The 13,018-nt window shown below is 33.2% G+C and overlaps 1 protein-coding gene across 2 annotated transcripts in view; it reads left to right on the top strand.

Annotated features, from left to right (window-relative positions):
• Positions 1 to 13,018, top strand: part of SESTD1 (SEC14 and spectrin domain containing 1) — a 136,674-nt gene that overhangs the window by 76,650 nt on the left and 47,006 nt on the right. For both annotated transcript variants that reach the window (XM_041721963.1, XM_041721964.1), the window contains exons 6-8: positions 9,342 to 9,455; positions 10,890 to 10,987; positions 12,819 to 12,874. In XM_041721963.1, the coding sequence (XP_041577897.1) occupies positions 9,342 to 9,455; positions 10,890 to 10,987; positions 12,819 to 12,874 (268 nt within the window). The remainder of the gene's footprint in view (positions 1 to 9,341; positions 9,456 to 10,889; positions 10,988 to 12,818; positions 12,875 to 13,018) is intronic.

Below are 13,018 nucleotides of genomic sequence, written 5' to 3'. Positions count from 1 at the left end.
GAATCTTAAGCAAGTTCGACACCCAGTGTGGAGCCCCGTGTGGGGCTCAGGCTTATAACCCTGAAATTATGACCTGCTTTGGATGCTTAACCTATTGAGCCACACAGGTGCCCCAAACCAGCTGATTTTTTTAAAGTATAAAAGTTGAAATTGTAAAGATTAGGTTATAAAAATAATTACCTTCTCTGTTTCTGAAGATATAATACCATTTGCATCATAACTTATAGGTTAAATTGAATATGAAAGTAGATAATTTTAGTGCTCGCTTCGGCAGCACATATACAAAAGTAGATAATTTTATAAGTGATATATGATAACTCTGTATCCTACATAACTGCTTGAAAGATTTTATTTATTTGAGAGAGAGCAGGGGAAGGAGCAGAGGGGGAAAGAATCTCCAGCAGACCCTGTGCCGAGTGCAGAGCCTGATGTGGGGCTTTGTTCTCACAACCTTTAGACAAGGATCTGAGCCAAAACCAAGAGTCAGACACTTAACTAAGCCACCCGTGTGTGCCCCTTAAATAACTATTTTAAAATGAAAGATCATGAATGCCAGTTTTTAGATGGTAAAAGTCAAAATTGGTCTTTTTACTTTAGTATGTAGTAGTTATTTAGGATGGTTTAATGAAGTTCATTTTAACTCAGTTTTTAAAAATATTAATAATTTAGTAAATTCTTAAAAATTAAAACAATTCATTGTATATTATTTCTATATTTTACTCTGGATAAAAGGATAAAATATAATACAATGCTATGGACAGTGTTCATGAGGTTTTCATAACTTTTTGGGAAATGTTGCCAGTCAGCTAGTCTAAAGAAATGCTCAGTACTTTAGGAAAATAATTGTTTAATTTTTTTTTTAAGAAATGAAATCTTGAGTTTAGGGTACCATCTTTTCCACAGGTTAGGACTTGTTTGATTTTTAAGGAGATTTGCTTTTAAGCTAGAATATAGTTTTCCTAAAAATCACTTGATTAGAATAAGTGACACTGTTAGTGTGTGTATATGTATGTGTGTGTGTATATATATATATATATGAAAGTTCTGCAGGAGATGATAAAAATCTGATTGTAGTATGTTTAAATTAATATTCTAATTCAGTGATACACATTTGTGTCTGAACCTTTGACTCAGGTCGTGATCTCCTGGGTCCTGGGATGGAGTTGGCATCAGTGGCATCTTGTTTAATTTTTTGTCAAAATGACATAGTAGCCATCATCAGTCCAGGAGGTAGTCACTCTGTTGCTCTGGCTTTAATCCAGGCACCCCTTCTTCTCCTGGGCTCCTGCCCTTGGAACTGGCCCATCTATCTTGGTGTTAGAGCAAGTGGCTACTGTGTGGTATCACTGTGGCCCTGTCAGTTTCCCTTTGTCCTGGAGGGGTCAGCATCACTTAGTGGAAGGTGACATGGATGAGGGGCTGCCCCCAGGGATCCCCAGGGCTCTGCCCACGAATGCCCATTCCCACATCTCCTAAGCACACTGGATACCCTCTGAATATGGGTTTTCTGTTCCTGTGAGATTTGGATACCTGTGCTGCAAATACCTGTGCTCCCACAGGGAGCCTGCTTCTCCCTCTGCCTCTGTCTCGGTGTCTCTCATGAATAAATAAATAAAATTTTTATATAAAAAAAAAGGTTTGCTGTTTTAGTGGTGAATATAAGAAATCTTACCATATCTTGTAACTTGTGAAGCTGTCATGAATAGTTCGGAGAAAATCACCTAGTGTGGGATTCCAAATTTGTTTCACCACATTGATATGTATCAGCTCTCTCTCTCTCTCTGAAATGTAGATTTTTTACTTCCTAATGTGTTTCTTATCTGATTTACTTTCTAGTGTGTGCTTTTCTAACTTGCAGAAATCTCTGTCTCTACACAGTTTCCTTTCTCAGTGCTCTAGTTTTTCTTACTTATACTTGTGTATTTATTTTGCTCTTTTCGTGAAATCACGTTTTTCTGTGATACTTGCCAGCACTGGAGTGGAGTGGAGTTGAGTTGTTTGTTTGTTCATTGAAACTTGGTTTGTCATTTTAGAAATGGTTGTTATATATATGCTATGTTCTGGCCAGTGGTGTCGCTTTCCAAAGGCAGGTGGACACTTACCTCTGTAAACAATGTGCTTATGCTATGCCCTGGGAGGAGGGCTTTTCTTTACTTTGATGGATGCTACTCCTGACTCACTTCAAAAAGATCATGCATAGATATTTGGCATTTCATACAGTAACATTCTTTCCTTTTACTGCAAACTCTTCTTCATTTTTCTTGCTTAATTCTTTCTGAACATTATCTGATAAAATGGAATCAGTGATTGGTGTTTTGCCAGCTTCCTCTGCACGTCTCACCTTCTTACTTCTTAAGTAAGGGTGAAGTTATTACAGTCGAAACATATTTTATCACAGTACAGTTACTAATTTTTTAAAAGATTTTATTTATTTATTCATGAGAGAGAGAGAGAGGCAGAGACACAGGCAGAGGGAGAAGCAGGTTCCATGCTGATATGGTCTCCAGGATCAGGCCCTAGGCTGAAGGCGGCGCTAAACCGCTGAGCCACTGGGGCTGCCCTACAGTTACTAATTTTAAATGGTTGTAATTTTCAGTTTTGTTTAAACTTTTTTTTTTTAACATATGTTATTTAGATTTGTGATATCTTTGGTATTGCTACAGTTCTGTATATCTACACGGCAGATCTGTTTTCACTTTTAAGAGCCATCAGTGAGTTTTATAATATAGATTCTATAAAATATTTTCTAATGATAGAGAAAATGAATTTTATGCAGGTCTCTATAATTGTGCTATTCCCTTGTTTATGTCTGTTTTGCATAGGAAAAATGTAATAGAAATCTAGCTAACTCTTTTCTTTATGAATTATATTTTCCAAGAGATAGTATATTCTTAAATATATTTTATGTAATAAAAGAATAAATCTTTACTATTTGCATTTAAGTTGATTTTAGGAATAAAGATTTTAAGAGAAATACTTGGATGCAAATAAACTTTTGCTACATATAACTGAATAATTGCCAATTTTCCCTTTGGGTTATTAAACTTGAAATCTGTTACCAATGACTTTAATGTATATAGGTACTACAAAATATGTATTTCTACATTCTTATTTATAATATTTATTTTACATTTTTTTGTGGTACTAATCATTTTGTTCAGTTTGTAGAAAGTCATTGAGCAAGATAGATCATATATTAGAGAGATTAAATGTATAGGATGACAACTCATTAGAATCCTCTTAAGAGCTTAAAGAGACATCGTAAATAGTTTAATACAGTTGCTGCCTTTGGTAGTTTTGGGAAATAAGCCTACAGTGAGTTCCTTTAGGTTGGCTTTTTACAAGTCATTTAATTTATGGCAGAGCTAGGGCACAAACCTGGAGTGATTGGCTTCTAGCTCAGTGTCCTTCCAATTATAATGGTGTTTAACTTAAGAAAGGAATCTGGAAATCATTTGGCATATTCTAATAAAACCTTTGTCCTCTTATGCTATTACAACAAAGAGACAACAACATTTATATTTGTGTAGAGTATTTTAAACAAAGGCTGTAGAAATAAACAAGAAAACTTTAATCTACTTTTTGTGAAAGCATTGCACAACTCTCTCTGGAATACTGCAGAAATAAAAAGCTCATTTCCTTTGTAGAAACATATCTTATTTATCCTTCTATTCCCAGGGCTATAACACATAGCTTCTAATAAATAATACTTCTAATAAATAAATTTAACTCCTATTGAATAATGAATGTAGAACAAATGAATCACACATGATTAAAGGTTAAATTATAATGTAAGGGACATGATAGAGGGGATTTTTCTAAAGAAATTCTTTGTGTTTAAATAGATTACTGTGCCAAATAAGGCTCAATAGAAGAGCAGAGAGACTATTCATTATATTTTACATTCGTTATGTTTTCTATTCAGTTTTCTTTTCAGGGGAGAGTGTTCTGGAAGTATCTCTTCAGATGTGAATTGGTGCTCCATTTAGCAAAGTAGTTTATTTCCTCATAGAGTAAATACATGTTTCTGTTTTATTGTTGGTATATATCTAGTTAATAGATTGCCAGGCACTTTGGAGATAGGAAAAGACCCTCCCTGGGAGCTGTGTTTAATCTTGACATAGCCTCATACCCGTATAGAAGCATCTGCCTAGGTCCAGAAGGACTTACTGGATGAGACAGTTACTGTGGCCCACGTCCACTTATTACAGTTACTGTTTAACATCATGCCTGCCTCTGAGAACTAGTCTAAGGAAGCTGCATTGGATTGTCAGTGACAAGTTTTTCAATAAGAGAATAACATTTTTTGTGTTCTTTTTATTCTAAGATGCTTATTTTATTTAAAAAAATTAAGATGTTTATTTTAAATTAGCTCTTACTGTTACCTAAATAGGAAAACAGTGAAAATTGAGATACACCAAACTCTTGACAAGAGAGATTACATTAATTGCCATTTTGGCAGAATATAGTGTGCTGTTACTAAACGAACCAAAAATGTAATTTGATGATCTATATCTTACTTTTTAAGCGGGGTGGGGGTGGGGGTGCGGGGGGGGGGGAGAGAAAGGCATATAAACTCCCTGAGCTTTCCTGTTATTGCCCTCTCTAGATTTTCCTTTGTTCTCCCTGTAACCTCCCTGTGTGCTGCCTCAGTAGGTGACTTTCTTCAGTTGGTGCTTGATATCTCATTGTGCTCCTTCTGTTGTTCCCTTCTTCTCTTGATTCTTTCTGTTTGCAATGTTTTAATATTGTACATGGTACATATTCTTAAAAAATGTGTGTATACACAAAACTTAATACTAAAACAAACACTTGGATACCCATGACTCAACCTAGGAACCCAAATACTGATACCTTGAAATAAAGGTAACTTCATTGTATTGTTATCTGTCCTTTGTTCATGGTCTTGTTCTGTGTGTGTGTGTGTGTGTGTGTGTGCATATTAAAAACTTAAATGTAAAGACAAAATCTTTAGAAGAAAATAGGGAGTGTTTATCTTTTATTTTTTTATATTTAAATCTGTAGAATTGCCATTTAGAGATATATTACTAAATACTGTATTTAGTTTCACTTATTTTTCAGCTTTTTATAAGCAGTAACGATTTTAATGTTCAATGACCTGCTTTTTCTCATTCATTATATGTCGAAAGTTCCAGCATATTCTTGCAGTGGATATGGTTGATTCATTCTCATTGCTGAATGTTATTCTGCTGTGTGAATAAAAACAATAGACTTATTCTCCTGTTCATGGACATTTGGGTTGTTTCCATTCTTTGGCCATTATGGGTGATATGCTACAAATATTCTTGTACACGTCTCCTGATAAAATATGTATGAGGTGTTCTCTGTTTGCAATTATCCAGGCATAGGATATAGAAATGTTCAAATTTTATGACAATGTCAAACTGCTTTCCCAAAAAGCATTCTAATTTCTATATCCACTTGTATAAAATTTTCACTGCTCCATAACCTTGCTTGGTACTGGCTAATAATTGATATTTGAAAGTTGTATGGTCTTTTCTTTTCTCATATTGTCCTTGGGTATCAATGTTATGTCTCAAAATGAGTTGGGAGTGGTCCCTGCATTTCTCTTCCCTGGAAGCATTTATTTAAAATTGAAATGATCTGTTCTTTGATTTTTAAAACTCACTGATAAACTGGCTGGGCATTTTCTTTCTGAAAGAAAATGAAAGAAAATCTTTCTTTCTTTTAAAAGAGAGAACTGGGTATAGGAATGTATGGAGTTAACTGTAATACTTTGTTGACTTTTTTCTGTGTTCATAATTCTTTGTAATAAAAATACTAAAAACCTAAAATACGTATATATATAAATCTCTCTTTTTAAAAGAATCTTTTCTTGTCAGAAATTAAAATTACATTTTTGGTTAGTTTAGTAATAGCAAACTATATACCCAAATGGCAATTAATATAATTTCTCTTATCAAGATTTTGGCATATCTCAATTTTCACTGTTTTCCTGTTTAGGTAACAAGAAGAGCTAATTTAAAATAAACATCTTAAGTTTTTTTTAAAATAAAATAAGCATCTTAGAATAAAAATAACACAAAAAAATTATTTACAAATAAAGAGAGTAAAGAGCAACTGTTAAACCATGGTCCATCCTGTCTCAGCTTTACCCTTATCCACTTCTTTTAAAGAAGACTGGGGATATTATAGTCAAGGAAATTGAAGATATTTGACTTTATTTGTAAATATTTTACTATGTATCTCTAAAGCATAAAGATTCTTTAATTTTTTTATAAACATTCTTTTAAAAAAATATAAGCGATATTATTATTATTCCTTAAAAGAAACAATTCCTTAATATCAAAGAGCCAGGTAGTTTCAAGTTTATAATTATTTAATAAATGTCATAGAAAGATTGAATTATATATGATGTATTTTAAATTTTATTTCTATAATTTATATATATTAAAAATATATCTATAAATTATGCATATACATGGAGTGATTGATTGATTTGAATCAGAGTCCTGATAGAGTTGACATACTGTGTTTGGTTGAGGTCCCTTTCCAAGTAGATAGGGTCTTAAAATCTTGTTAATGATTTCTGATTTTATTAATTATTGATTTCTATCTTAATTTCATTGTGATGATAGAACATTATCAGTTCCTTTGAAATAATACCAGGGCTTTCTTTATGGCCTGATGTGTAGTCAAGTTTTTAAATATTTAATGCTAGCTTGAAAAGGATATGTGATTCTCTTAGTATTGGTTCTGTGATTCTATAGTAATTCATTAAGTAAAACTTTTTAATATTAATTTTTCTCTTAGATATTTCTTTTCTTGAAGAGACCAGGTTGTTTGTCCTATAGTTTTTCATTGCAGCAAGCATGTGTGTTGTAGTTTAACATATTCTTCTGCCTTTTTGAATTTCTGTATTTCTATAAATTGATGGTGACAATTTATTAGATTCACGTTTAATTTTCTTTTTCTACAGTCATTCATTAGTGGTAACGTGTTCCTTGATTATGAAACTCATAATAGTTATCTTTTTTGTGGTGCTCGTGGCCATTTATATTTGGTGCCTGGATTTAGTAGATTTAATTTAAGAATGTTCTATGAGCTCATTCATGAGAATGTTCAGGATGAGCTCACTGAATTAAACATACTTAATGTTTCAAAGTATGGCATTCATTATTTTTTTATTGATATGCACATTGTTACAACTTTGAGTATTGGAAGCTTTTTCAAGACCTTTGGCACAGCCCTAATAGTCTTCGATGCCTTTCTTAATATCTGGATGAGAAAGAAGATGGTCTAAGCTCATCATAAGGGTTTCTAGCCCCAAGACCTGGAATTGGCCATTTCTTTCAGGAACGCTGATTCCCTTAGAGGGAAATAGTATTTGGAGGTGACAGTCTCGAAGCTAGAGGTGTGCATTTCTAAAGAACTGGTCATCCTTTCTAAACCTGTCAGTGGTCAGAACTAGAGGATTTGTTTATGTGAATAGTGTGTGTGTTTTTATTTAAGATTAAATACATCATGAGTTTAAACTGATAGTTCCAACTCAAATTGAAGAGCATAAGGGTAACCTTTTCCCTGTCATATCTTCCTTTTCAAGAATTTCATTTTCTCAAGGACCTCAGGAACGACAAAATTAGAATGTCTTATGTTAATCATTTGCTTTCTTCCTCATCAAATGATCTCAGAATAGCAATACTAAAATTATCACTAATGATATGATTATTGAAAATGCAAAGAGTCTAATGATTCACTCCACTGGTTATAGGTGTTTTGTTTTTTAGTCAATTTTGATATATTATTTTTTATAGGAGTTTGTCCATTTCTTCTAAATTTGCCTAGTTATTGATACAAGATTGTCCTGTGGCTGTATTATCTCAAACCATCGCTGTCAATGTAGTAGTGTTCTTTTCACTCTGTTATTTATTTGTGCTTTTCTTCTTGCTTTATTGTCTCAAATTTATCGATTTTATTTTAGTTTTTTTGAGAAACAGCTTTTGGTTTTATTAATTTCTTATTTATTCACTTCTATTCTTTTTGGGTTTATTTTTTTAATTTTTAAAAAGATTTTATTTATTTATTCATGAGAGACACAGAGACACAGGCAGAGGGAAGCAGGCTCCATGCAGGGAACCCGACGTGGGACTCCATCCCATCCTGGGACTCCAGGATCACGCCCTGAGCCGAATGCAGGTGCTCAGCCGCTGAGCCACCCACGCGTCCCTTCTTTGGGTTTATTTTGTTGTTCTCCTCCTAACCCCTGACCCCAACTTCTTAAGTAGGTCACTTAGTTCATTATTCGTTACCTTTTAGTTTGTACTTAATGTATTATAAATAGCAATTTGTTACAAAGTTCAATTATTTTGATAGGATCAAAATAGTTGATAGTTTCATGAACTTTTGATATCATCTTTTTGGTATCTACCAAAATGATTTATCCCCCCTGCCCCCTCCCCCCCAGCAAAGCAATTTGCAGTTTTGGTAATTTCCCCTCATTTAGTGTTTATAACTTCATATATGGTAATGGATGTATCCATCTTTGCATATTGGGTATGTTTCTGAATTTTTCTTTTCCGTCTTTTTTTCTCTGGTTTGCCCATAAGTTCTTCTTATGTTCTTTTTGTTTTTGTCTTTGTGTTTTTTTTACATTTTAAGAAAAGTGCACTTTATGGAGGAGATATATATATATATATATATATATATATATATACACAGTAAAATTCACCCCTTTTAGCCTGTAGTTTTATGATATTTGACAAATACATATAATTATAAAGCCTTCACCACAATTAAGATATAGAAGAGTTCCATCATCCTCAAAAACTTTACTCATGCCACTTTGTAGCCTCCCCTTCCACCATTCTCTGTATGGTGCTCTCGTCTTCGTTTTCAGACTAGTTGATTTTTCTGGGACCTTGGCTTTCTGAGAAAGTTCCATGAAAGTTATAATTCTATAGATTATTTGGCTTTTGTTATTGTTAGGGTGTGAATGGTGCTCTTTCCAGAGCCGGACACATTAAACATATTGTTTTACTAGTACATCTTTTTTTTGAGGTGGGGGGGATTAAAATTTCCATGTCTCATTTTTGCATTAATACTTCCATTTGAATATCTTTCTCTCACGCATGTTTTCTTTTATATTCCTGTATATTTTTATTGAAATTTTATTTAGTATTAGTGATCTCTTAGGTCATTCTATAATTTGTATTTAAAATCTTTTAAAATCTGGCAATAAAAGATTAGCACCTTAATATGTAAATTTCAAGTTTATGAAATCTCTAACCTTCTCCCTCCTTTTTAGTTCTTTGTCATTAACATTGGCTTACTAAATGGTTCTTTTCTTTTTACTTTTATAGGTTATTTTAGTGTCTGCCAATAAATTGACTCGTTATATAGAACCATGCCAGTTGACAGAAGATTTTGGTGGGAGTCTGACGTATGATCACATGGACTGGTTAAATAAGAGACTGGTTGGTATATTACAGTGAAATAAAATATTATACAAATAAGACATTTTGGTAACTTTATCATTTTAACATGTAGATTATATTTTGTTACAAAAATAAAATAGAATGCATACCACATGATAGCATAATACTTGAATGCAAATACTCTGGAGTCAGACTCCTGTTTGCTTTTGCTCTTGTCATTTGTAGCAGTATTACTTGGCAAAATTGTGAATGTTTTATTAGAATGACAGAGTAGCATAATTTCCCGAGAGGTAATATAGTTGATATACAATTTTCAGAGAGGTTATTTAGATATCAGGTTGAGTTGAAGAGCTGTTTGACAGATTAAGGTTTTCATTTCTGAAAATGTATTTTTGGCCTGGCTGAAGTCAGTTCCTCTGCATGCTCTGCGGCATTGTTTAATTGAACTACTGGGAATTAAAAGAACAATTTCTAATTAACTCAGTTTAAATTACAGTTAATCCTTGAATGACATGGAAGTTGGGGGCACTAACCCTCTTCAGAGTTGAAAATCTGTGTATAACTTTTGGCTTCCCAAAAAGATGTTGTTCAGGAATTGACTGTATAAGCTTAATTTTACTGAGGAATAATAAATTTTGGATGATTAAATAATTAATAAAATAATTAAATAATACTGGATATTTCAGAATGGATAACCAATTTCTATCATATTTGGACATTGATGTCAGACAAATGAGTCACTCCTTTATTATAAACAGACTTGCTCAAATCCCATTTTAGTAATATTTTAAGAAATCGGGGCACCTTCTGCTCAGGATGTGATCTCAGGGTCCTGGGATCAAGTCTGTGTTGGGAATCCCTGCTCAGTGGGGTGTCTGCTTCTCTCTGTGCCCCTCCCCCTTGCTTATGCGCGTGTGGGGGGGAGGGGAGGGCGCACGCATTCTCTCTCATGCATAGAATCTTTATTTATTTATTTATTTTTGCATAGAATCTTTAAAAAATTATTTTAAGAAACCATGTTGAAGTTATAACTAATTTATTTTTATGCTACTTCTGTATAAAACTAGTATATGCAAGCATTATGGATTGGTGGTAGGAAAACATAAATGTTCTGTAACTGAAATTGGAAGATTAAAAATGGTCTAAATCATGTTCATGTAGTTGAAACTGTTACTGGCGCAGATGTTTCTCCACAAAACACAGAAAATAATAAACTTATCTGAGGAATAAAAATAATTTGTTACGCTATTTGAAAAAATTTCTTATCCTTTGAAACTTCATTGTTCTGGGAGAGGGTTTTGTCTTCTCTCCTTTAAGTTGTTGTGCTCTGGTTGTTAAATTGTGCTACGCGACGTCAAGAGAGGGAGAGGAAATTCTGTCTGGCTGATTCTGTTGATCTTAACTGACAATCCTTACGTAAACACTAACTTTTAGGATAATTCTTAATATGTTAACAAAAATCTCATATTGTAGGTTTTTGAGAAGTTTACAAAGGAATCTACATCATTATTAGATGAACTTGCTTTGATTAACAATGGAAGTGATAAAGGAAATCAGCAAGAGAAAGAAAGGTAGGTGGCTGGTGTCATGCAATTATGTCTTTGCAGAGCTATGATTAACCTGATGAATGATGCCTCTATTATTAATGCAGGCTGAAAGAACGAAGGTGTGAGCAGTTCTCCAATCAAAACTGACATGCAAAAGTTGAATTAAATTTATTAATTCATGAGAATTTTCTTTACATGTAAAATTTCTTGATTTGAATCAAAGTTTCCTCAAAAGACTTTTTGATGAATAAAATGTAATTACCTTTTTCTGACACTATATGAAAAATCATTTGCAAGAACATGTTTTCAAAACGAAACCATTTTCTTTTTAGAGTTCTACTTTGCTCATGAAGACTGTGGAAAAGGTTGCAACTTGAAATAAAATTATTATTTTTTTTTATTATTCAACATTATTGAACATCCGCCTTTGGCACAGGGGCCTCAGGATGCTCAGGTCATGATCCCTGGTCCTGGGGTCAAGTCCCTGATCAGGCCTGCTTCTCCTTCTGCCTATGTTTCTGCTTTGTCTCTGTGTCTCTCATGAATAAATAAATAAAAATCTTTAGGAACATTTTTTCCGGTAGATACCATATAAAATATAAAATGTAAAATTTTCACATGTACGTAAATATGTGTGTGTGTAAAGATAACAATTATATGCTATGGTTTAGGAATTGAAAAAGTCAAACAAGTTGGTTGACAAAAATTAGCCAAATCTCTCGCTTTCTGAGTAGCCCAGCAGAGTAAGTTTGATGTTTCTTAAAGTCATGTTCCTCAGAAAAGATGTCCTAAGAGGGTTCCTGTAGAAGATGAGTTCATGGTCGCAGTTTAATGCTGTTTAACATGTTTCCCTCCCTGAAAATGCCTGTGAACATTTACAGACTACAGGTTCTGAGAAAGCATTGCAGTAAAGAAACCTATTAATTTGCTTCCTTAGAACTTCCTCTACTTACATGCCATTGGGATCCCTTTTTCTCCACCTAATAATATCTTGTTCAGTGTCTTGGGAAACACTTTGGGAAATGCTAGTTTGCTTAACTACATGAGGTATCAAATAAAATCTTGTATTTGCCAGTTCTTCCCCAAGGAGCTCAAGTATTATTACTTAGTCTCTTTTAAATCCCAGATAATAAAGTCCCTTCTCTTGTAAATTTTCATCACCTTTTTAATGTCATTCCTCCAGAAGCATTCAAATACACAAGAGGTGAGGGCCCAGATTAATTGAGAAAAAGGAAAGATTTAGAGCAGGACTGTCAGTTACAGAAGCAAGATCCTAGGCTTTGTGTACCCTGTGTTTCCTTCATCTTCTACTTCCCATATGTGTTTAAGAAAATACAGGCCATAGTCCAACTGCAAATGAGACACAATTAGTACAGGGAAGAGAATACAGCTGCTTGGGGATACACATGCATGTGAATATCAGAGACTATTTGTAGCTCTCAAACAGTTGCTGTAGATAAGTAAGCATTTGATTGGAGAATGGCTCCATGAATTTTTAATGTTACCATTCTGGGTTATTATATAGTTACACATTTCATTTTGGAACAAATATGCAGTAGGAAAATACTAAAATGGATTCCTTTGATATATTTGAAATAATACTATAATAATAAACTTTTTTTCAAATGGTATATTTTGTGATTTATCACAGAGATTTTCTTTCTTTTTTTTTTTTTAGCTATTAGTATTTATCTCTAATTGGTTTCTTAATGCTTAAGGATATTAGCCTGATAGAATAGTGTGCTTCAGATTTCCATATGGTATGCTCCTGTTTGATATGTGTATATAAAGGATTTTCTTCGGTTGTAAAGATAGAAATCTAGTTTTAAAAAATTATTCTTTTGATGTTTGCCAGATCTGTGGATTTAAACTTTCTTCCATCAGTTGATCCTGAAACAGTTCTTCAGACAGGTAAGATGAAAAAATGTGTTTATCGGTGATAATCATAATCAATAAACTAATATACTGATTGGTTCATGAACTAAACATTAAGCATGTGATAGAAACTCGGGAATTTTAAAACTGCTTCTTGGTTTAAGCAGTTAAAACTGCTTT

The sequence above is a fragment of the Vulpes lagopus genome, chromosome 11, assembly GCF_018345385.1.
Source record: "Vulpes lagopus strain Blue_001 chromosome 11, ASM1834538v1, whole genome shotgun sequence".
NCBI classification, from domain to species: domain Eukaryota; kingdom Metazoa; phylum Chordata; class Mammalia; order Carnivora; family Canidae; genus Vulpes; species Vulpes lagopus.
This window is presented reverse-complemented; position numbering and strand designations above follow the sequence as displayed.